The following is a 25,046-nucleotide window of genomic DNA, read 5'->3' as shown; positions in this document are numbered from 1 at the left end:
TATGATTCCATTTAAATAACAATCTCAAGACGACAATATCATACAGCTGGAGAAAAAAAATAGTGGTTGTCAATGATTAGAGATTAAGGAGAGTGGAATAGAGAGCAAAAAGTAGATATGACTATAAAAGAGCTACACTAATGCTTCTTGTGATGATGAAACTTGTCTACACCTTGACTGTATCAATGACCACTGAGGACTGTGACACTGTATTTTAGTTTCTTTTGTACTTTAGTTTTATAAGATGTTACCATTGAAGGAAAGTAGATAAAGAGTATACAAGATCTCTGTATTATTTCTTCCAAATGCATGTGAATCTGCAACTCCCAAAATAAAAAGGCTGGTTTCAAAAAAATCAAAGACATTAATAGAACAAAAATAAATTCAATTGATTAAAAAGTACTGTATAAATGTTCATTTTTTTCATCTAAATACCATATTGTGTGTATATAAGAGAATATCTATATTTTTAGGAATTACACACAAACACTTAGTAAAGGGAAAATAATAAACAAACATCTTAAAAGAAAATATTCAAGCAAGGCATTCTGATCTTGGGATAGGAAACTATCTCTTAAGCAAGTGACAATAATCGTTACCATAAAAGACAGTATTGATAAATTTAAATACATTAAAATGAACTTTTTGCTGGGTTACTTCTTAAAAAATAAAAACCATGTAAAAGAAGAAGTTCTATTCATTAAAAGATACTACAAAGGAACAGAAAATATAAGTCATCATCTGGGACAAGATATCTACATTCATGCAACTGATCAAGGACTCAATATTAAAATATACCAAAAATATTCTTCAAAGATCAAGAACTTAATATAAAAATGGGGAAAAAAACTATGAACTGACATTTTATAGAAGGAAGCATAAGAACTGCCTTTAAGCAAAAGAGAACAAGTTAAATTTAACTATTGGTAAGAAAAATGAAAATTAAGACCGAGTGAGGTAACGTATTTTACTCATTAACTGGCAAAAACAAAGAAATCTATAATATCCAGTGTCAAAAAGGACATAGAGTAATAGGAACTCTATGTGTGGGTTTATAGACATGTTAAAATAATTTGAAAAATAATACAACATTATCTAGTAAAATCCTCATCTCTCCAGCAATTTCACTGGAAATTTAGCATCCTACAGAAAACCTTGCATATGTGCACGTGGGAGCATGTACATGGCAGCCTGTTTACTGGACTAAGACTTTGAGAACAATCTGAACATACATTCATGTAAATAGTGTGAAATGAATTACAGCCCCATACAAGAATATGGAAGAATCTTAGAAGGAAAACACCAAAATAAAAAAACAAGTTGTATAAGACCATAGTGTATAATCTCCATTTATGCTTTTTATATATATGTAATCAATATAATATATAATTTGTACATTTATATATTATAGTCAAATATATTTATAATAAGTTAAGGAAATATTATTTGAACACAGGTGTATTTTAAACTATAGATGTTGATATTGACTGAAGTTTGAAAATATAAAAACTTCGAGATGTTAAAGCTGGTTTTAAAAAAGGCAGAAGAACCAGAGATTAAATTGCCAACATCCGCTGGATCATGGAAAAAGCAAGAGAGTTCCAGAAAAACATCTATTTCTGCTTTATTGACTATGCCAAAGCCTTTGACTGTGTGGATCACAATAAACTGTGGGAAATTCTGAAAGAGATGGGAATACCAGACCACCTGACCTGTCTCTTGAGAAATCTGTATGCAGGTCAGGAAGCAACAGTTAACTGGACATGGAACAACAGACTGGTTCCAAATAGGAAAAGGAGTACGTCAAGGCTGTATATTGTCACCCTGCTTATTTAACTTCTATGCAGAGTACATCATGAGAAACTCTGGACTGGAAGAAACACAAGCTGGAATCAAGATTGCTGGGAGAAATATCAATAACCTCAGATATGCAGATGACACCACCCTTATGGCAGAAAGTGAAGAGGAACTAAAAAGTCTCCTGATGAAAGTGAAAGAGGAGACTGAAAAAATTGGGTTAAAGCTCAACATTCAGAAAACGAAGATCATGGCATCCGGTCCCATCACTTCATGGGAAATAGATGGGGAAACAGTGGAAACAGTGTCAGACTTTATTTTTTGGTGCTCCAAAATTACTGCAGATGGTGATTGCAGCCATGAAATTAAAAGACACTTACTCCTTGGAAGGAAAGTTATGACCAACCTAGATGGCATATTGAAAAGCAGAGACATTACTTTGTCAACAAAGATCCATCTAGTCAAGGCTATGGTTTTTCAGTGGTCACGTATGGATGTGAGAGTTGGACGGTGAAAAAAGCTGAGCACCGAAGAATTGATGCTTTTGAACTGTGGTGTTGGAGAAGACTCTTGAGAGTCCCTTGGACTGCAAGGAGATCCAACCAGTCCATTCTAAAGGAGATCAGTCCTGGTATTCTTTGGAAGGAATGATGCTAAAGCTGAAAACTCCAGTACTTTGGCCACTCCATGCGAAGAGTTGACTCATTGGAAAAGACTCTGATGCTGGGAGGGATTGGGGGCAGGAGGAGAAGGGGACGACAGAGGATGAGATAGCTGGATGGCATCACTGACTCGATGGACATGAGTTTGAGTGAACTCCGGGAGATGGTGATGGACAGGAAGGCCTGGCATGCTGCCATTCATGGGGTCACAAAGAGTTGGACACAACTGAGTGACTGAACTGAACTGAAGCATTTTCCCATTGCAAATTGATTTAATATTTTCTAAATCCTTCATGTTTATGCATGATTCAAAATAAATGGTAGAGCTTAAAACCTGAGAATAATTAGTATTTCTTAATTACTTCTATTCTGATTAACATTTACTTCTTTTTATGTAAAGCAGAATAAATTTAGTGTAATGTATTTCTAGTTATTTGATTTTCTACTCAGAACAGAATTATAAACAAGTTGGCTTAATCCTTATGTATTTAACATGGCACAATATTATGAATAAATATTTTGATTAATGTATTTCCTCAGGGATTTTTAATGATATTTTCAACTCTTAAATATAGTCAACATTATTATCAAATTACAGGCATTAAAATTTTCATTTGCATATGGTTTTAGACTTTTTAATACATTCCATAATTCTAAACTCTAAAAATAATGCAAATCTAATTTCCTATTTTGCAACCTTATGTCTGAAAAATGCTAATTTAACATCCTAAACTAGTATTCATAATTATTGACAAAATGCCGAGATCATCATTGGTTGATGTCAGAATCACAGTACTTCTGGCAAAAAACAATTACTGCTTAACAATATTCAATAATACTATACAAAATGCAGCTAAATTTGCTGTAATAAAGCAAGGTATTAGCATGAAAGGGTATTTAATTATTCTTGAAGTGCACCATTAACAGGCCAGGGTGGCATCACACAACATGATGACATAAATTGGCTTATCAGAGTTAAAAGGAACTTTCACTCCTCTTTACATTTTCATATCATTATATTTAAATGGCAATCTATTTTATATAAATACCAAAGATATCATGACAAAGATATTAAATAAGATTCCATGTTTTCATTAAGCAAATCAAAATATAAAATAGCCCCTAAAGAAGTTGAGAGTTATGTGCAAATATGCTGTAATGAACAATACTAAATAAGAACCTGAAATGTTAGATCCATGAATTAAGGTAAATTGGAAGTAGTCAAACAGAAGATGGCAAGAGTAAACACTGGAATTTTAGGAATCAGTGAAATAAATTGGACAGGAGTGGGAGAATTTAATTCAGATGACCGTCATATCTACTACTGTGGGCAAGAATCCCTAAGAAGAAATGGAGTAGCCCTTATAGTCAACAAGAGAGTCTGAAATGCAGTACTTGGGTGCAATCTCAAAAACAACAGAATGATCTTGGTTCATTTCCAGGGCAAACCACAGTAATCCAAGTCTATGCCCCAACCACTAATGCCAAAGAAGCACAAGTTAAACAGTTCTATGAAGACCTACAAGATCTTCTAGAACTAACATCAAAAAAAGATGTCCTTTTCATCATAGGAGACTGGAATGCAAAAGTAGGATGTCAAGAGATACCTGGAATAACAGGCAAGTTTGGCCTTGGAGTACAAAATGAAGCATGGAAAGGCAAACAGAGTTGTGTGAAGAGAATGCACTGGTCATAGTAAACACCCTCTTCCAACAACACAAGAGACAACTCTACACATGGACATCACCAGATGGTCAACACTGAAACCAGACTGAGTATTTTCTTTGCAGCCAAATAGGGAGAAGCTCTATATAGTCAGCAAAAACAAGATCGGGAGCTGACGGTGGCTCAAATCATGAACTCCTTACTGCCAAATTCAGACTTAAATTGAAGAAAGTAGGGAAAACAACCAGGTCATTCAGGTATGACCTAAATCAAATCTCTTACGATTATACAGTGTAAGCAACAAACAGATTCAAGGGACTAGATCTGATAGATTTCCTCAAGAACTATGGACAGAGATTCATGACATTGTACAGGAGGAGGTGATCAAAACCATCACCAAGAAGAAGAAATGCAAAACGGCAAAATGGTTGTCTGAGGAGGCCTTACAAATAGCTGAGAAAAGAAAAGAAGCAAAAGGTAAAGGAGAAAAGGAAAGATACACCCATCTGAATGCAGAATTCCAAAGACAGCAAAGAGAGAGAAGCCTTCCTATGTGAAAAACAAAAACAAAAAAAAAGGGCAGGGGGGCGGGGAACAATAGAATGGAAAAGACTAGAGAACTCTTCAAGAAAATTAGAGATATCAAGGGAACATTTCATACAAGTTGCTAGTGCTAAGTCATTTCAGTTGTGCCCAATGGACTACAGCCTGCCAGGCTCCTCTGTCTATGGGATTCTCCCATAGAATCCTGGACTGGCAAGAATACTGGATTAGGTTGCCATTCCTTCTCCAGAAGATCCTCCTGAGCCAGGTCTCCAGCACCACAAGCAGATTCTTTACTCTCTAAGCTACTAGGGAAGCTCTGTTTCATGCAAAGATGGGCAAAAAAAGAATAGAAATGGTATGGACCTAACAGAAGCAGAGGATGCTAAGAGGTAGCAAGAATACACACAAGAACTATACAGAAAAAGATCTTAATGAGCCAGATATCCACAACGGTGTGATCACACACCTAGGGCCAGACTGCGGAGTTAAGTGGGCCTTCGGAAGCATCACTACAAACAAAGCTAGTGGAGGTGATGGAATTCTAGCTGAAATATTTCAAATCCTAAAAGATGGTGCTGTGAAAGTGTTTCACTCAATATGCCAGCAAAATTGGAAAACTCAGCAGTGGCCACAGGAAGGAAAAGGTCAGTTTTCATTTCCAATGCCAAAGAACGCTCAAAGTACTTGCACAATTGCACTCATCTCACATGCGAGCAAAGTATTGCTCAAAATCCTCCAAGCTAGGCTTCAACAGTACATGAACCAAGAATTTTCATATGTACAAGCTGGATTTAGAAAAGACAGAGGAACCAGAAATCAAATTGATAGTGAAGGACAGGGGAGAACAGTGAAGACTGGCATGCTACAGTCCATGGGGTCACAGAGAATAGGACATGACTTAGAGACTGAACAACAACAAAAAATGTTGATACCTTTAACTTTATAAAGGTATGGTGGTTTCTAAACCACCACCACCATAAACTTCTTGGGAGGATGGGCTTCCCTCATAGCTCGGTTGGTAAATCATCTGCCTGCAATGCAGGAGACCTGGGTTAAATTCCTGGGTCAGGAAGATCCCCTGTAGAAGGAAATGGCAACCCACTCTAGTATTCTTGCTTGGAGAATCCCATGGACAGAGGAGCCTGGCAGGCTACAATCAGTGGGATCACAAGAGTCAGACACAAGTTAGCGACTAAACAACTACTGTCTTTAACTTTTCACATGTCTGATCACCATTCAAAGCCTCTAAAGAAGTAATTTCTTTTTCCATTAGTCATGTGAGAGTTGGACTATAAAGAAAGCTGAGCACTGAAGAATTGATGCTTTTGAACTGTGGTGTTGGAAAAGACTCCCGAGAGCCCCTTGGACTGCAAGGAGATCCAACCAGTCCATCCTAAAGGAAATCAGTCCTGAATATTCAATGGAAGGATTGATGCTGAAGCTGAAGCTCCAATACTTTGGTCACCTGATGCAAAGAACCAACTCATTGGAAAAGACCCTGATGCTGGGAAAGATTGAAGGCAGGAAGAGAAGAGGACAGAGGATGAGAAGGTTGGATGGCATCACTGACATGATGCATGTGAGTTTGAGGAGGTTCTGGGAGTTGGTGATGGACAGGGAAGCCTGGCGTGCTGCAGTCCATGGAGTCGCAAAGAGTCAGAAAAGACTGAACGACTGAACTGAACTGAAAGTAGTAATTTATTTCTCTTATCTGTGACTTATGTGACTGCAAAAGACATTCAATTAACTGCATAATGATTCTCACTTCTTTTAGAGTAAAATATATTTCACAGATAGAGGGAAACTGTGTTATAATGTATAGTTGCTGCTGCTGCTAAGTTGCTTCAGTCATGTCCGACTCTGTATGACCCCATAGACGGCAGCCCACCAGGCTCTGCGGTCCTTGGGATTCTCCAGGCAAGAATACTGGAGTAGGTTGCCGTTTCCTTCTCCAATGCATGAAAGTGAAAAGTGAAAGTGAAGTCGCTTCAGTCCCGTCCAACTCTTAGTGATCCCATGGACTGCAGCCTACCAGGCTCCTCCGTCCATGGGATTTTCCAGGCAAGAGTACTGGAGTGGGTTGCCATTGCCTTCTCAAAATGTATAGTTGTCTTCACAAAAACTAAACTGTTGACTATTTTAGTAACCCATTGTTTGGTTTACAGAGGGAAGACAAATGGCTTTTCTCCAGTATTTAGGGAAATTGTTTCCATAATTTTACAGGAAATAGTTTAAACCATAAGAATTAACTTTTAGAGCACAATCTCATATGCTATAGAAAAATATAGGGAAATTAGCATGGCATATCAGGAAAAGTGAGGTGAAAGTGAAAGTTGTTCAGTCTTGTTTGATTCCTTGTGGCCCCACAGACTATACAGTCCATGGAATTCTCTAAGGAATATGGGTAACGTTTCCCTTCTCCAGGGGATCTTTCCAACCCAGGGGTCAAACCCAGGTATGCCGCATTGAAAGAAAGTGAAGTCACTCAGTCATGTCCGACTCTTTGTGACATACAGACCCATGGACTGTAGCCCACCAGCCTCCTCCATCTATGGAATTTTCTAGGCAAGAGTACTGGAGTGGGTTGCCATTTCCTTCTCCAGGGGATCTTCCCGACCCAGGGATTGAACCAAGGTCTCCAACACTGCAGGCAGACACTTTACCATCTGAGCCACCAGGGAATCCCTAGTGGGATTCCTGCATTGAAGGCAGATTCTTTACCAGCTAAGCCACAAGGGACACCCATGAATACTGGAGTGGGTAGCCTATCCCTTCTCCAGATGATATTCCAGACCCAGGAATTGAATTGGGGTCTCCTGCATTGCAGGTGGATTCTTTACCAACTGAGCTATCGGGATACTAAAACTGGCTTGAAAAGTAAAATTATACAACTGTCTAAGGAAGATTAATCCAATTTATAAGAGCAAGTTTATGGCAAAAATATTCAATGTCACACAGAATGGACTACTGGAGAACAGTCTAGGAGGAAGCTAAGGTTTTTCCATGAAGATCAGCTTTAGAAGGGTGGGAGTGATAATTAAAAAGAAAAAGGAGCAGTGTGATAGGTAGTTTAAAGGTAATTTTGAAAGTCCCCCATAATCTCCTCCTTCAGTTCAGTTCAGTTCAGTTCAGTCGCTCAGTCCTGTCCGACTCTTTGCGACCCCTTGAATCGCAGCATGCCAGGCCTCCCTGTCCATCACCATCTCCCGGAGTTAACTCAAACTCACGTCCATCAAGTCAGTGATGCCATCCAGCCATCTCATCCTCCGTCATCCCCTTCTCCTCCTGCCCCCAATTTCTCATGATGTACTCTTCCTTAATCCCCCAATTTAATTTAATTAAACTTGCTCTTCCAATGAAAAAACTTCAAGATAAGCTTGTTAGGTACTTTTCTATCAGAGTTTTAACCCCTAAGTCTCCCCTTCCTACATAACCCCAGTACAAAAATTCAGAACTTGCCAACTAATGTGAAAAAGGCATCAGTGGGAGCCTTGATCAGTGGGAGACACTGAAAGGAGAGTATCAAAGATGATAAATGACATATTTTTGAATTGACTCTTTTAGTAGATTGCAGTCACTATTAAAAGAAAGTTTTTAAATGAAGAAATTAGCTTATTTATGAATTAAGATGATTTGTGAATTTAGTTCAGTTCAGTTCAGTCGCTTATTCGTGTCCGACTCTTTGCGACCCCATGAATCACAGCACGCCAGGCCTCCCTGTCCATCACCATCTCCTGGAGTTCACTCAGACTCACGTCCATTGAGTCAGTGATGCCATCCAGTCATCTCATCCTCTGTCGTCCCCTTCTCCTCCTGCCCCCAATCCCTCCCAGCATCAGAGTCTTCTCCAATGAGTCAACTATTCCCATGAGGTGGCCAAAGTAATGGAGTTTCAGCTTTAGCATCATTCCTTCCAAAGAAATCCCAGGGCTGATCTCCTTCAGAATGGACTGGTTGGATCTCCTTGCAGTCCAAGAGACCCTCAAGAGTCTTCTCCAACACCACAGTTCAAAAGCATCAATTCTTTGGTGCTCAGCTTTCTTCACAGTCCAACTCTCATATCCATACATGACCACTGGAAAAACCATAGCCTTGACTAGATGGACCTTTGTTGGCAAAGTAATGTCTCTGCTTTGAATATGCTATCTAGGTTGGTCATAACTTTTCTTCCAAGGAGGCAGCGTCTTTTAATTTCATGGCTGCAGTCACCATCTGCCACAATTTTGGAGCCCAAAAAAATAAAGTCTGACACTGTTTCTTTTGAGGCAATGGTACCATCTCAAGATGGAAATTATAAATAGATAAATTATTGGTGTGCAGCTAAGTATGTTAATATGTAGCTTTGAAAGTCATCAGCAAAGATGTTATATTTGAAAATATATTATGGAATTACATTTTAGAACCCAGCAAAATATCTGGGGCCCATCTTAGTACATCCATGTTATATAGTAACAAGATAATAGGACCACTAAATCCTCAGACCATTGAGTATTAAAGATATGGGTCATCCATTTTCTTCCCCAAGATACCTTCCCAACCCAGCAATCAGGCCCACATCTCCTGCTTGGCAGGCAAATTCTTTACCACTGAGTCTCCTGAGAAGCCCCCAGCTCACCACATAAAGAACTCCAGTGGATGCTGGTTAAACAAAGCATAAACCCTGAATGAGAAATTTAAAAAAAAAAAAAAAAAAGGGAAGAAGTATATAAAGTACATGTTATGATTAGAAATAGACTGTTTGACTATGAATATTTTCTTAATATATATCAATTAATGAGTTTTTTCTAATCCCTCCCTTAGTATTATGTGTTTCAAGTTCCTTCCCCCATGCCCTGCATCCTTTCCACGTTTCTAGCTCCTACTAGACAGACTCTTACATCATACTCTTCCTACGTGCTGGACCCAGTTCAGTTCTGATAATAATGTTCTTCTCCCAGTGTGTCCCCAACATAGGAAAATGCCCTGCCATTGCCAATCTCTGAGCTGTCTGCTTCTTTCCTAGATGACATCTTAGATCTTCTGTAACCTATATAACCAACTCCATATATTATAGTTATTTTGTTCAAAATGGTCCAAAGTAGTTCTTTTTCTGACTTGAACCCAAAATGATACCCTGATTTTTCCTGAATGAAAAGGCAAAACATGGCAAAAACTCATTAAGTAACTGCTTTTAAAATTGCAAAAGCAAATAAAACATTCCTTCTAGCCTATTTTTCTTCACTTTTATACAGAGGATACATGATAAAGCTTTTACATGTAGACTAAAGGCCAAGAATCGATCCCTAATAAAAGGAGGGAAATTGCCTTGAGAGATACACACTTATATGTCAGGACTAAAGAGAAAAACAAAGCTTGGGCTAACTTTAGAGCACCCCTGCCGCCAGCACATACACCAGACCTGGCATCTTACCATAGCGAGAACAGTAGGATTGGGGCAGGGGGATGGGGAATGGGACAGGAAAGGCAGCCTCACTAAAATATACCATGTGCTTTAACCTCAAAGTTCCAAAATGTCTCTATTTATTTGGCCACTGTTGGAGCAATGGCCCGGACAGCCTTCCTGCCTGCTCTGCTCCAACATCCCTGACTGTCACCCACTTACAGACAGCCCACAGTCAGTTGTCACACACCCTTAAACACAGAAGAAACTCATTCAAGCTTGGAATTTTGATTATGACACAGAGCTCAATATCTTTAACTACTAACCTGAAACAATCATTTCTAAGTATGAATTAATATGTTAAAAAGAATGCCTAAGCCACATTAGAAAAGGAAAATGTTTCTTGATGAAAACCACCACTATCACACCCCAAATCCTTAGCTCTAATTTTTTTTTAATTATTGTGAGTGCTATATTTGCTCCCTGACTTAATAACCTCTGTGGAGATATATAAAGATTATCCAAACAAGAAGAAGCACAACTTACTGACAGCAATGGAGTCACCTACCACCCCATTTGGAAGAGACTCAAACTACAGGCAGGAGGAGACGTGGGAAAGCTCTATGGTGACAGAAGTGGAGGGTCAGTTCTGATGGGACTTTGAAAGCATAGCAAAGCTGGAGGCGGGCTGAGGGGATTCTCCCCCAAATACCAACAATTTAAAAATTAATATTGTTAATAGAACAATGAAACACTAGTCTAAACATCACAAAAAGGTGATTATCAAATCCTTAATATAATCTATCATTAAAAGTATTTGGTTCATGTTTTATTCAAATGTTACATATGACACTAGATTCCAAGGAATACCTTTGAGGAAAAAACATTAGAGATATTAGCTAAGTGATTATTTGAATTCATTAAAAAAAATATCTGTTGTTGTTATAGCATTACTACCAGGAGAAAGTTATTATATCTGCAAATTTTTTCATTCTTAAATGTCAGATACTTTAGAACTCACAGGTAACAACCACTTTATAAAAACATTCAATATCTCAGCTAAAACTTTATGCAATTTTCATGAAAAGAAACTAAACCCTTCATGGGTTTTATGTAATTTTCTTTCTTCCTGTTTTTGATTTCTTTGACCAGACATTTTTAATACCATTTTTCTGTAATCACTGCAGAAGATTTGAACTATCAGCCTGATCGCACAGCAAAGGCACTAAGACATAATGAGGTTCTTAAATGGGGCATTAATTCTTTCCATTCTGCTTTTTTAAAAGACTGATGAAAGTCTGAAGTTTTAGTATGAGAAAATAAATAAGGGATGACTTGACAGTTATTTCTCTGGACAAAGAAAAAGGAGCAGAAATGGCCATGATTAAGTTTGAAAACGTGGCAGAGTGATCCACTGAGCTGTCTCCACCACTAATACATGTGTGTCCCTCAATTACTACTAATATTCAAGAACCTGCATTTTCCATCTATAGTCCAAGTAGTTTGGAATTCATAACATCTAAATTCATTTTGCAATAAAATAATGATACAATGTGAGTCCATGAATCTGAATATCTGAGAGTTAATTACAGATCAATGGAAATAAAAACCATACCTTTGTATTAACTTTTGCCTTTGCTTTACATTTGCTTTGTTCTCTGGCTTCACGAAGACGTTTTTGAGTAGGACCTTCTGGTGCATTTTCCTTTTTACAAGTAGGAACAACTGAAAGATAATACAACTTACTCTTAATGTTTATACTGTTTGTCTGTAAGAAATACTTTAACCAAAAAAGAAAGCCACATTCATCACACATGTATTTTTGAAGTACTAAAATAATAATATTAAAACCATAACAAAATGTTGTAAGTGAAGTTTCAAATTCATTTCCCAAAAATGCAGGGTGGTAATGCTGCAAGGTTACTGAATTGGCTTGGCGAGCCAGCTGAAAAGCATGTAAGCCAATCTCCAATTCAATTATATCTAAATTCCTGCTTTCATGAGATTTCATGTATTTATAAACAAAGCTGAAGGGGGTCAAAGGAGAGAATTGTAAGCAATAACAAAAATTTCCCAAGTGGAACTGGATAATAAAGAAGAGATTTTTAAATGAAAATTGTATTAATAATATATACTCTATGCTTCACAATGTTGAAAAAAAACAGAAAACACAGGGTAACATTCCAAAGTAGTTGTAATATTCGTGTCTAAACTCCCATGGACATAAGGGACAGTCCTAAGGAATCATTTGAGGGGAATATAAAAGTGATATAAAAACTCTGTTTCTTTTTCACATCTTTTCATATACATATACATGTTTAGGTATACATAATTTCCTTCTGTATTTCTAAACAGCCAGCTGATTTCAAATAATTAATACGATTATAATCATTAACTCTTAAATAACTAAATGTTCTAATTTATAACATCAATATATGACAGAGAAAAGACAATGAATACAAAAATATCTCAAAGGATTCTTTGTCAAGTTCCTCAAATAATTATGATGTTAAAAAGGTGAGGAAGCACATGCTAGCTAGCATTTAGTTTCTTTCCTGATCCAATTTTTCCAACTCAGTACCAGTTTCAAAGAAGAAAACCATGAAAATAACCCCCACAATAACATAAAAGCCAAATGTTGCATAAGTTAATACTACATAAAAGTACTTTAAAAACTTCAAACACTAGGGTATTCAGACTGTCTGTCTTCCCTCAATGGTGCTACAAGTTAGGGTCTCACAGAATCTGTAAATCAAAATGTGGAGGAAAGGCAACAGTTACAACTCGTTGAGATTAGAGAAAAACTTTCACTTCAAATTCTCTTTTATGGCATTTTCCTCTTCCATGACAACAGTGAAAGCCTGGTATTGATGATTTAAAATAATAATAGCTAGCATTTATGCTTCATTGATGATTTACTATATAACAGCTACTTGTCTAAACAGCATATGTGTTATTTCATGACAGCCTGGCAATAACTCTGTGTAGTTCACTATCTTTTGTTCCCTTTTACATATAAGGAGAATTTGTATAGCAATATCTACAGGGAAGAAAGGAGAAAGCGATAGAGAGATCCAGGATTCCAGTGGATAATTCTATGAGAAAACCTCATGTAGAATGTAAAACATTACTAAACACCAATTTTCAAGAAATAAAATAAAAAGCAAGAGACAAACAGCAAAATGATAAGGATAAATGAAAGTAAAACAACAAAAAAGTGCTTAGTTTACAAGTATATGTAGTTGTTCCACAAGCAAAATGAAATTACAAGAATTTACACTTCAATAATATTTTAGGAAAAAATTCAACATTTGCAACAAAAACATGAGAATATACATTGCACAATGTATGTGTAATGGAAAGAAAAATAATACTTCTTAATCATTTCTCAAGGTACCAATAATAGCATGATTTCCACTATCAGATAACATTCACTTTTATATTGGACAAATGAGAGGCTCAAACACTGGGTCTTTGTCACATTCATGGTTAAGTGAAAACTACTTTTCAAAAAGCTGCCTCATTTGAAAAGACCCTGATGCTGGGAAAGATTGAGGGCAGGAGAAGGGGACGACAGAGGATGAGATGGCTGGATGGTATCACCGACTCAATGAACATGGGTTTGGGTGGACTCCGGCAGTTGGTGACGGACAGGGAGGTCTGGCGTGCTGCGGTTCATGGGGTTGCAAAGAGTCAGACACAACTGAGTGACTGAACTGAATTTTTCAAAATTCCACAAAATGCTTCTTAATGTTTAGTAATATACTAACAATGGCCATTTCCCCATAAGAGCATCCTTATATTTATCATCTGATATTTGTTAATGAAAAGGCCTATAGTACTGACTGCTGCTATGCCAGTTTTTACTTGGGCACAAACATAGCTTAAGGAAGGTACAATTCCTTAAGAGAAATAAACATCAAATAAACACATTTTTAACTTACAGAAATTATAGTTATTGTACTCCCAATGCTAAATTTCACCCATTAAACCACTTCTTCACAGATGTGCACATTCAATTCAGTGTTAACTAAAAGAATATTAAGGCCCCTGGTTAAATGTCAGATATGCATGAACATATTCATTTAACAAATACGTAAGTTCCTATATTATATCAGTCCTAACTCCAATATAGATTAAATACAGCTGAAAAGAAAATAATTTAACTGAAAAAATATCATGAAGAAAGTATCCATAATTTATCACAGGGAGAAAAACAGAAAATATCCAAGAGATTAGAAAGCTCAAATAAGATCAAAGTATACATCTAATTAGAATTAAGAAAAAGGTAATAGAGAAAAAGGGAAAGAGCTATATTTTAAATGATGACATGTATCTATCTAAACTAGACCATTTACTACAAATAGTCATAAGAAACTGACATCCTGTAGTGCAATTCTGAGCAACAAAAAATACCCAACCCAAAAAGCAATTACTTAAGCTAAAACCTTTGCTCTACTAAATATGACATCTGTTTGTGATGCTCTGAAGTCAGTTTCACAGTTTTTCACTTCTGAAATGATTTTGAATTTCTAAATATTTTTCTTGAATTCATAGATTCCTATCATAAATTATAAGATATCATAAAATATATGTTTCTTTGCAGCCTCATGTGAAATCAAAGAAATATCAGCTAACACAAACAGAATTAAAAAACAGCATATGAAAAACTTTTTGAGTTTATGTAATTTGCACAAAACGTTTTATCTCATAACATGTCATACTGAAAGGTTTTCTGTGTAGTTTATTGTAAATATTAGATACACAATACTTCCAATTACAACAAAGAAAACTGTAATGTAACTATCACTTCAAATATCTAGTTGATAATAATCATTAAATCATAGTTTCTCTTAGGAACATTTCTACTATTCTACATACCACACAAGAGCAAACATAGAATTATAAACACTTTTCAGGTGAGAAACCTAACTGCTGCTTCTGCTGCTAAGTCACTTAAGGGGTGTCCAACTCTGTGCAACCCCATAGACGGCAGCCCACTAGGCTCCTTTGTCCCTGGGATTCTCCAGGCAAGAACACTGGAGTGGGCTGCCATTTCCTTCCCCAATGCATGAAAGTGAAAAGTGAAAGTGAAGTCGTTCAGTCATGTCCAACTCTTAGCAACCCCATGGACTGTAGCCTACAAGGCTCTTCCGTCCATGGGATTTCCCAGGTAAGAGTGCTGGAGTGGGGTGCCATTGCCTTCTCCGGAGAAACTTAACTACTAAAGTATTAATAACATTCTCTCTCAGTTCAGTTCAGTCGCTCAGTCGTGTCCAACTCTTTGCGACCCCATGAATAGCAGCACGCCAGGCCTCCCCATCCATCACCAACTCCTGGAGTTCACTCAGACTCACGTCCATCGAGTCAGTGATGCCATCCAGCCATCTCATCCTCTGTCATCCCCTTCTCCTCCTGCCCCCAATTCCTCCCAGCATCAGAGTCTTTTCCAATGAGTCAACTCTTTGCATGAGGTGGCCAAAGTACTGGAGTTTCAGCTTTAGCATCATTCCTTCCAAAGAAATCCCAGGGCTGATCTCCTTTAGAATGGACTGGTTGGATCTCCTTGCAGTCCAAGGGACTCTCAAGAGTCTTCTCCAACACCACAGTTCAAAAGCATCAATTCTTCAGCACTCAGCCTTCTTCATAGTCCAACTCTCACATCCATACATGACCACAGGAAAAACCATAGCCTTGACTAGATGGACCTTTGTTGGCAAAGTAATGTCTCTGCTTTTGAATATGCCATCTAGGTTGGTCATGACTTTGCTTCCGAGGAGTAAGCGTCTTTTAATTTCATGGCTGCAATCACCATCTGCAGTGATTTTGGAGCACCAAAAAAATAAAGTCTGACATTGTTTCCACTGTTTCCCCATCTATTTCCCGTGAAGTGATGGGACCAGATGCCATGATCTTTGTTTTCTGAATGTTGAGCTTTAAGCCAACTTTTTCACTCTCCTCTTTCACTTTCATCACAAGGCTTTTAGTTCCTCTTCACTTTCTGCCATAAGGGTGGTGTCATCTGCATATCTAAGATTATTGATATTTCTCCCAGCAATCTTGATTCCAGCTTGTGCTTCTTCCAGTCCAGTGTTTCTCATGATGTACTCTGCATATAAGTTAAATAAGCAGGGTGACGTACAGTCTTGACGTACTCCTTTTCCTATTTGGAACCAGTCTGTTGTTCCATGTCCAGTTCTAACATTCTCTCTAGGTGTAAGCAATTATGGATAATTTTTCCAATTTGTTATCATTTAAATTCTTCCATAATAAACATATAATGTTGTCAAAAAAATATGGTAAATTTAAAATTCTTTGAGAACTACTCCAAGTGAGTCCAAGTTTTCGCTTGTTCCTTAAATTCAGATTAAATAACAAAGTAAATGGTAATAAAGTCACTGCTTCCTAAATTATATTTAATCTAAAGAATTTCTACTGCCATATAAATTTCTGCTCAAAATAAATGAAAAATAGATAATAGATAAAATATTTTAAAACTTAAACTAAATTGAGAAAATAAAGAGGGAATGAGTTAAATATATGAAAATAATTGTGAAAGACAGCAAGATTTATGAAGAATCAGCAGTTAGTCAATAAAGCAACTTCTTCTCAAAGAAGTTGACTAAGTAGGGTTCCAGTTGATCAGCCAATCTGAGTGATAACAGTCTGAGATCACATAGCCAAATGCAGAAATCAATCAAGAGGCTTAGGAAAAGGAACTGTAAATCCTTTATAAAAATAGAAAGCCTTTATAAAATAGAAATCCTTTATAAAAATGTTTCAATGGTTTTCATGGTTTCAATTCTCGATAATTCAAGTATCAGAGTCCTTTGAAAAACATTACATACTGAGCCTTTTCTTACAGAGAAAAAAATGAAGATTCTGGAAAGAATGGAACTTTGCAATATCCTCTGTTGAATGTATATTTTTTAGATGGTTTCTAAAAAAAATAAATAAATAAAAAAATAAAAATAAATAAAAATGTTTATAAGGAGCACAGTATTATTCAGTACATAATTTAAGGAATTACTTTTATTCAGGTAATTGAGATCTACTCAACTTAAATAAAACATGTTTTCTTCATTTGAGTTTGAATTTATTTTGATCAAGTCACTTCAAAATACAGGTTAAAATGTAATTACAAAATTTATCTTCAAAGTAACTTATAAGTGTCAGTCTAGAAAATCATGAATTCATTTTTAATTAAATATCAGGAGATAATTTCATAAAGGAGTTATCTATAAACCATTAGTTTATTTTAATAGAGTTGTCAAGGATAAATAAAATCACAAACTAGTAATTAGAATGTAACATTTAGAGGTTAACTGATGTAAGCATCAATTTAATGTACAATTCCTCAACCTTTAAGCCTTCTTGTGTTTATTATTTTTCACAATCATTATTTATTTCAAGAGTTAAGAGTTCCTGAGATTTTGGTATTTTAATCCTCATACTTATATTTGATTGTGTTCTTTCTGAAATGAAATATTTTCTGCTCTATGCTCTACTAGGAAACAAGCCTTTTCCAAATGCAAATATCTGAGCCCAGGTGAAAAAAACCCAGCTATATGGAAGCCACCAGCTACATCCTCCCAGATAGTGATAAGGAGCTGGGGGATGTGAAAGGTGGTCACCCACCACATCCACCATCTCTTACTAGTAAACAAGGAAATAAGAAGTGAACAATAAAGAAAGCAGAATTGGCCCCAGATAGTTAGATGCATACGAAAGAAATGATTTCAGCAAGACCAGACACTTGCATTTTCCAAAAAATTTGTTGTTGTTCAGTTGCTCATTCATATCAAACTCTTTGCAACTCCATGGACTGCAGCACACCAGGCTTTCTAGTCCTTCATCATCTCCTGGAGCTTGCTCAATCTCGAGTCCATTGAATCAGTGATGCCATCCAACCATCTCATTCTCTGTCGTCCCCTTCTACACCTGCCTGCAATCTTTCCGAGCATCAGGGTCTTTTCTAATAAGTCTGCTCTTCACAGCAGGTGGCCAAAGTATTGGAGCTTCAGCTTCAGTTTCAGTCCTTCCATTGAATATTCAGGATTGATTTCCTTTAGGATTGACTGGTTTGATCTCCTTGAGTCCAAGGGACTCTCAAGGGTCTTCTCCAACACCACAATTGGAAAGCATCAACTCTTCAGTGCTGAGCCTTCTTTATGGTCCAATTCTCACATCCTCACGTGCTTACTAAAAACCAAAGCTTTGACTATCTGGAACTTTGTCTGGCAAAGTAATGTCTCTGCTTATTGATACACTGTCTAGGTTTGTCACAGGTTTCCTTCCAAGGAGCAAGCATCTTTTAATTTCATAGCTGCAGTCACCATCTGCAGTGATTTCAGAGTCCAAGAAAATAAAGTCTGTCACTCTTTCCAATGCTTCCCCATCTATATACCATGAAGTGATGGGAACGGATGCCATGATCTTAACTTTTTGAATGTTGCGTCTTAAGCCAGCTTTTTCACTGTCCTCTTTCACTTTATTTTTTTTTAACTTTTTTTTTCCTCTTTCGCTTTAATCAAGATGCTCTTTAGCTCTTCTTTGCTTTCTGCCATAAGGGTGCTGTCATCTGCATATCTGAGGTTACTGATATTTCTCCTGGCAATCTTGATTCTAGCTTGTTCTTCATCCAGCCCAGCATTTCTCATGATGTACTCTTCATATAAGTTAAATAAACAGAGTGACAATATATAGCCTTGACATACTCCTTTCCCAATTTAGAACCAGTCTATTGGTCCATGTCCAGTTCTAACTGTTGCTTCTTGACCTGCATACAAATTTCTCAGAAGACAGGTCTGGTATTCCCCACCTCTTGAAGAATTTTCCACAGTTTGTTGAAATCCACACAGTCAAAAGCTTTAGCATAGTCACTGAAGCAGAAATAGCTCTTTTCCTGAAATTCCCTTGCTTTTTTAATGATCCAATGGATGTTGAAAATTTCATTTCTGGTTCCTGTGCCTTTTCTAAATCCAGTTTTCACATCTGGAAGTTTTCAGTTTACGTACTGCTGAAGCCTGGCTTGGGCAATTTTGAGCATGATCTTGTTAGCAAGTAAAATGAGTGCAATTGTGTGGGGTAATTTGAACATTCTTTGGCATTGCCTTTCTTTGGGATGGGAATGAAAATGGACCTTTTCCAGCCCTGTGGCCACTGCTGAGTTTTCCAAATTAGCTGGCATATTGAGTGCAGCATTTTCACAGCATTGTATTTTAGGATTTGAAATAGCTCAGCTGGAATTCCATCATCTCCACTATCTTTGTTTGTAGTGATGCTTCCTAAGGTCCATTTGATTTCACACTCCAGCATGTCTGGCTCTAGCTGAGTGATCATACCATCACGGTTATGCAGGTATTAAGATCTATTTTCTATAGTTCTTCTGTGTACTCTTGCCACCTCTATTTAGTATCTTTTGCTTCTGTTAGGTCAACACTGTTTCTGTCCTTTATTGTTCCCATCTTTGCATGAAATGTTCCCTTGTTATATCTAATTTTCTTTAAGAGAGCTCTAGTCTTTCCCGTTCTATTGTTTTCCTCTATTTCTTTGCATTGTTTACTTAGGCTTTCTTATCTCTCCTGCAGTTCTTTGGAAATCTGCATTCAGATGTGTATATCGTTCCTTTTCTCCTTTGCCTTTCCCTTCTCTTCTTTTCTCAACTATTTGTAGGGCCTCCTCAGACAACCATTTTGCATCTTTGCATTTTTTTTCCCCTGGGGATGGTTTTGATCACTGCCTCCTATACAATGCTACGAACCTCCGTCCATAGTTCTTCATGCACTCTGTCTATCAGATCTAATCCCTTGAATCTATTTTTCACTTCCACTGTATAATCAAAAGGGATTTGATTTACGTCATACCTTAATGGCCTAGTTGATTTCCTTACCTTCTTCAATTTACATCTGAATTTGGCAATAAGGAGTTCATGATATGAGCCACAGTCAGCTCCCAGTCTTGTTTTTGGTGACTGTATAGAGCTTTTCTCATTGGTTGCAAAGAATGTAATCAATCTGATTTCAGTATGGCCACATGGTGATGTCCATGTGGACTAGTCCCTTGTCTTGTTGGAATAGGGTGTTTGGTAAGACCAGTGCATTCTCTTGGCAGTACTCTGTTCACCTCTTCCCTGCTTTATTTTGTACTCCAAGGCCAAACTTGCCTGTTATTCCAGGTATCTCTTGACTTCCTACTTTTGCCTTCCAGTTCCCTATGATGGAAAGGACTTTTTTTTTTTTTTTTTTTGCTGTTATTTCTAGAAGATCATGTAGGTCTTCACAGAACCATTCAATTTTAGCTTTCAGCATTAATGGTTGGGGCATAGACTTGGGTTACTTTGATACTGAATGGTTTGCCTTGGAAATGAACCGAGACCATTCGGTTGTTTTTGAGATTGCATCCAAGTATTGCATTTCAGACTGTTTTTTGACTGAGGGCTGCTCCATTTCTTCTAAGGGATTCTTGCCCACAGTAGTAGATGTAACGGTCATGTGAATTAAATTTGCCTATTCTGGTCCATTTTAGTTCACTGATTTCTAAAATGTCAATGTACATTTTTGCCATCTCCTGTTTGACCACTTCGAATTTACCTTGATTCATGGACCTAACATTCCAGGTTCCTATGCAATATTTGTTCTTTACTGCATTGGACTTACTTTCACCACCAGACACATCCACAACTGGGTGTTGTTTCCACTTTTGCTTAGCCTTTTCATTCCTTCTGGAGCTATTTCTCCACTCTTCATATTGGGCACTAATGACCTGGGGAGTTCATCTTTCAGTGTCATATCTTTTTGCCTTTTCATACTGTTTCCCATGCATAGAAGACCGCTAAATCTCTTCTTATGAGAGATTTGGATTTTCTTAATTAAGAGTAATCTTTTAATATTCAGAGTACATGTCACCTTGCTGCAAACTTGTATATAGCCTGGCTCCTCCCCACTCCTTGGAGGTTGTTCTCTGGGGCACCTGAGATACTCTCTTCTAAAAAAATCTAACTCTCAACATTTAGGTTGCATGTATCTTTTTTTCTAGTCAACATCTTCTAAAAATTATCTACATATGAAAAAAGTAACTTTTGATGTAAACAGAAATACATATTCTTTGAAAAAAATGCAGTAAGGAAAAAAGGAAAAAATAAGCACATCACACAAAATTATGTAAATATTTTTCAGTCTCTCTCATATTTAACAGACATGATCTGATACCATATGTTTTTATTCTTAACATTAATATTGTAACATGAACATTTCCTTATGCATGATTTTTAAAGACTTTCTAGTATTGTATGATCAACTAGATTGAAATATTCACTTATGGTTAAGGATTAAGACTCCTTGTATGGTTTTGTTACTATAAATATGAGTGCAATAATCATCACTGTGCATAGAATCTCTAGGCATCACTGAGCATAATTGATATTTTTTTAATATAAATTAAGATAGGAATGATTGAATCAAGGCTAAGAAAAAGTTTTGAATATGAGTGTGCTACATATTTCTTTTAAGCTTAATTAATCAGAAAACACAATGAACAGTCATCTGGAAGTAACATAATTTTTGTTAAAAATGTACCCTTTTTCAGCCTTTCTGTATTTTAGATTTTTCTATCATTCTTTTGTAAATTAACAATATTGAGATATAATTTACATAAAATAAAATACATACATTTTAAGTGTAGAGTTGGGTAAGTTTTGAAGATAAGTAGGCATATAACCACCAAAATCAAAATATAGAACATTTGCACTTCCCCCAAAATTATTATTTTCTTATCCTTTATATACCTTATAAACATTATTTTACAACACTATAATTTCAGTTTTTATCAGTCATTCTTTTAAAAAAATTAAGAAGAAGAAATCTTAACCTTTGTATTAAGCAGAAATTATAGGATTTCTTAGGCAAGAATACTGGAGTAGGTTGCTAATTCCTTCTCTAGGGGATCTTCCCAACCCAGGGATTGAACCCACATCTCCAGCAGCTCCTACCCTGGAAGGCACATTCTTACCAGTGAGCCTCCACAGGAAGCTTAATGTTAATACTGTGTTACCAAGGTGTTGAAAACAATATTCAACATCTTTGTTGGATGCAAACATGTCTGCATCCAGACATGGCCAGAAAGCCAATGTATCCCAGCACTGCTTGCTATCTAGAATCCCTGGTCCCCTCTCTCCCTCTCTCTCTCTTGTTTTCTACTGTATTTTATTTTGTACTGGAGTATAGTTTTGGCTTATATGGTAAAGAATCTGCCTGCAATGTGAGAGACCTAGGTTTGATCCCTGGGTTGGGAAAATACCCTGGAGAAAGGAATGGCTATCCACTCCAGTTTCCTTGCCTGGAGAATTCCATGGACAGAGGAGCTTGGCTGGCTACAACCCATAGGATCACTAACAGTAGGACATGACTGAGCAACTAACACTTTCACTTTTTCACTTTTCACAGTTGGTTACAATGTTGTGGTAATTTCAGGTGTACAGCAAAGTGAATCAGTTTTATATATATATATATATATGTGTGTGTGTGTGTGTGTGTGTGTGTATGTGTGCATATATATATGCACTCATTTTTAGATTATTTCCCATTCAGGTCATTGCAGAGTGTTGAGTAGAGTTCCCTGTGCTATACAAAAGGTCTTTATTAGTTATCAATTTTATATATAGTAGTGCATATATGTCAGTCCCAATCTCCCAATTTATTCTCCCCCTTCTTACCCACTGGTAACCATAAGTTTGCTTTCTATATCTATAACTCTTTATTTTATAGATAAGTTCATTTGTACCAACTTTTTGGATTCCACACATAAGATTTATAATATAATACTTGTCTTTCTCTGTCTGACTGACTTAACTCAGCATGACAATCTCTAGAACAGCCAAAGCAATTTTGGGGAAAAAAAGAGCTGAAGGAATCAAGCTCCATGATTTCAAACTATACTACAAACTACAGTAATCAAAACAGTATGGTACTGGCACAAAACAGAAATATAGACCACTGGTCTTCTCTTAATCCTGTAGAGTCTTCTCTCTCTGGTAAGTATCAGGTAGTCCTGCATACCTAGCCCAGCCATTACCTAACTAGTCATAGTAAACTCCCTCATAAACAAGGCCACTATTCATTTCAGCACCCTCTTATCTGGTACCCTTTCCTACAGATTCTAGATGCTTCAACAACTTATGAACTATAGTCTTTGCCTTTTCAGTTCATACAGGACTGCCATGCTCTTCTCTACCTCCAGCTACATAGAGTTTGGTTTGGAAGTTTTCCCAGCCATGGTGATAATGAAGTTCAACTTATAAATTTTCCCTCTAACATTTGCATTCTGTGACTTGTGATGCTTTCCAATGCCTAAAAATAATTGCCTCAAATATAATTTTACAGTTATTTATGAGGAGAAGGCTAGTCTGGTACAAGATACTCCATCAGGGCCAGAAGCAGAAGCAGTAAAAAAAATAGTTTACCCCTATTTTTCTCTAAAAGTAATTTATACAATTTCCTATTCTATATTTCTTCTTGATCTTTTCATTAGCATTTTAGTTTATGAAAATTACCATACCATGTATTCACTCATGGTAAATAATTACTCAAATGAATAACTTGAGTTCTGACAAGACTGAGACATCACCAAGCAATAATAAGTTAGTTTTTTCATATTTGAATTTTACCTCTAAATTCAGGAGCACGGTAACTATGCCCTATTTCCATATGCTTCAGTGTTTCTTGAAGTCCAGAAATCTAAAAAGTAAAATCCAAAGGTAAGAGGTTATATGCTAAATGAGTCCAAAATGGGTTAAAATGCTTAAATACTGATTTTAAAATATAGGAAATATTATCTCTCTTACATTAATTCCTATGTATTTTAAAAACGTAAATATTAATTGCAATAAAAGAAAACATAATTTTAAGTCTAAATTCAAGTTCACAGGAAGAAGTAAGTATCTATTATGGGCAAACATTTGAAACACTTATTTCACAATAGAGTTTCCTGAACCAAGAATACTTGCCACACACTTTTAATGATAATTATTCAGGTCTCTACTTTGAGTTTTCTCCTCTGTTGAAACTGCTTCACAATAGCCTAATTCATCTTCATATCCATGAAGAGATGAGGTAAATATTACTTGTGAAGTAAATATGAAGAGACTGTTGCTATCCTAAAAACTCTTAGCTCATTTTCTACCCACAAACACTCCTTGTTTTATTAAACTTATTTTATAGTTAAGAACATTTGTGAGTTTGGTGGCATATATATTTACCTATATTTCCTGAACAATAGATTTAAATTAAAAATTCAACCTTAAAGAGCTGTCTCATCCCTCATATGATTATACCAACAAAAAATATCATGTTTAATTATATACAGATACACATACTTTTCTACTGTCACTGAGTAGTAGTTAATCCTTCCTTCTTTCTTTGTTTTCTTTTTTACTTTATGAATATCTCCTACTTTCTAGCACAACAAGATGCCTCAAATGCTCACCCAGGCTCATCTTGTATTTGCTTCACCCAGACTACTATCAGCCACTTCAAGAAGCACCACTTCCTCTTACAGGAGAATAGTATTAGAAACTGCAGTGTCATTATTTTAGAGCCTCTCAGCAGATAGACCTAGAAATACATGTGTGTATATATATATATATATATATATACACGTACATATATATACACATGTATTTTTAGAATATTTCTTGAACTGAACCCCATGATCCAAAAAAGATAACATGTAATTTATTATATATATATATACTAAAAATAAATTATATTTTATCTTTTTTCAAAAATGGGGCTCTAATTCCAAATTTTGGACATTTGGAGGAATTTTGTAAAGTTGAAAATAATTAAATTACAGATGTTTCCATAAGATTTAAATAAATTTAAAAGTGACCACATTGTTTATTATCTATCAAAAGAATTTGGAAACACATACTTATTAGATTTTTGTCATCTCACAGTATACTTTCGCTCTTTTATATACGAACTAAATAGCATTAAAAA

The 25,046-nt window shown here is 36.3% G+C and overlaps 1 protein-coding gene across 4 annotated transcripts in view; it reads right to left on the bottom strand.

Moving 5' to 3' along the window:
- SPAG16 (sperm associated antigen 16) overlaps positions 1-25,046 on the bottom strand; it is a 1,079,093-nt gene that overhangs the window by 997,170 nt on the left and 56,877 nt on the right. For all 4 annotated transcript variants that reach the window (XM_070771730.1, XM_070771724.1, XM_070771734.1 and 1 more), the window contains 2 exons: positions 23,714-23,783; positions 11,666-11,775 (listed from right to left, as the gene is read on the bottom strand). In XM_070771730.1, coding sequence (XP_070627831.1) covers positions 11,666-11,775; positions 23,714-23,783 — 180 coding nt within the window. The remainder of the gene's footprint in view (positions 1-11,665; positions 11,776-23,713; positions 23,784-25,046) is intronic.

The sequence above is a fragment of the Bos indicus genome, chromosome 2 (genome assembly GCF_029378745.1).
Source record: "Bos indicus isolate NIAB-ARS_2022 breed Sahiwal x Tharparkar chromosome 2, NIAB-ARS_B.indTharparkar_mat_pri_1.0, whole genome shotgun sequence".
In the NCBI taxonomy this organism is placed as follows: domain Eukaryota; kingdom Metazoa; phylum Chordata; class Mammalia; order Artiodactyla; family Bovidae; genus Bos; species Bos indicus.
Note: the sequence above shows the minus strand (reverse complement) of the source record. Positions and strands in the feature narration are given on the sequence as shown.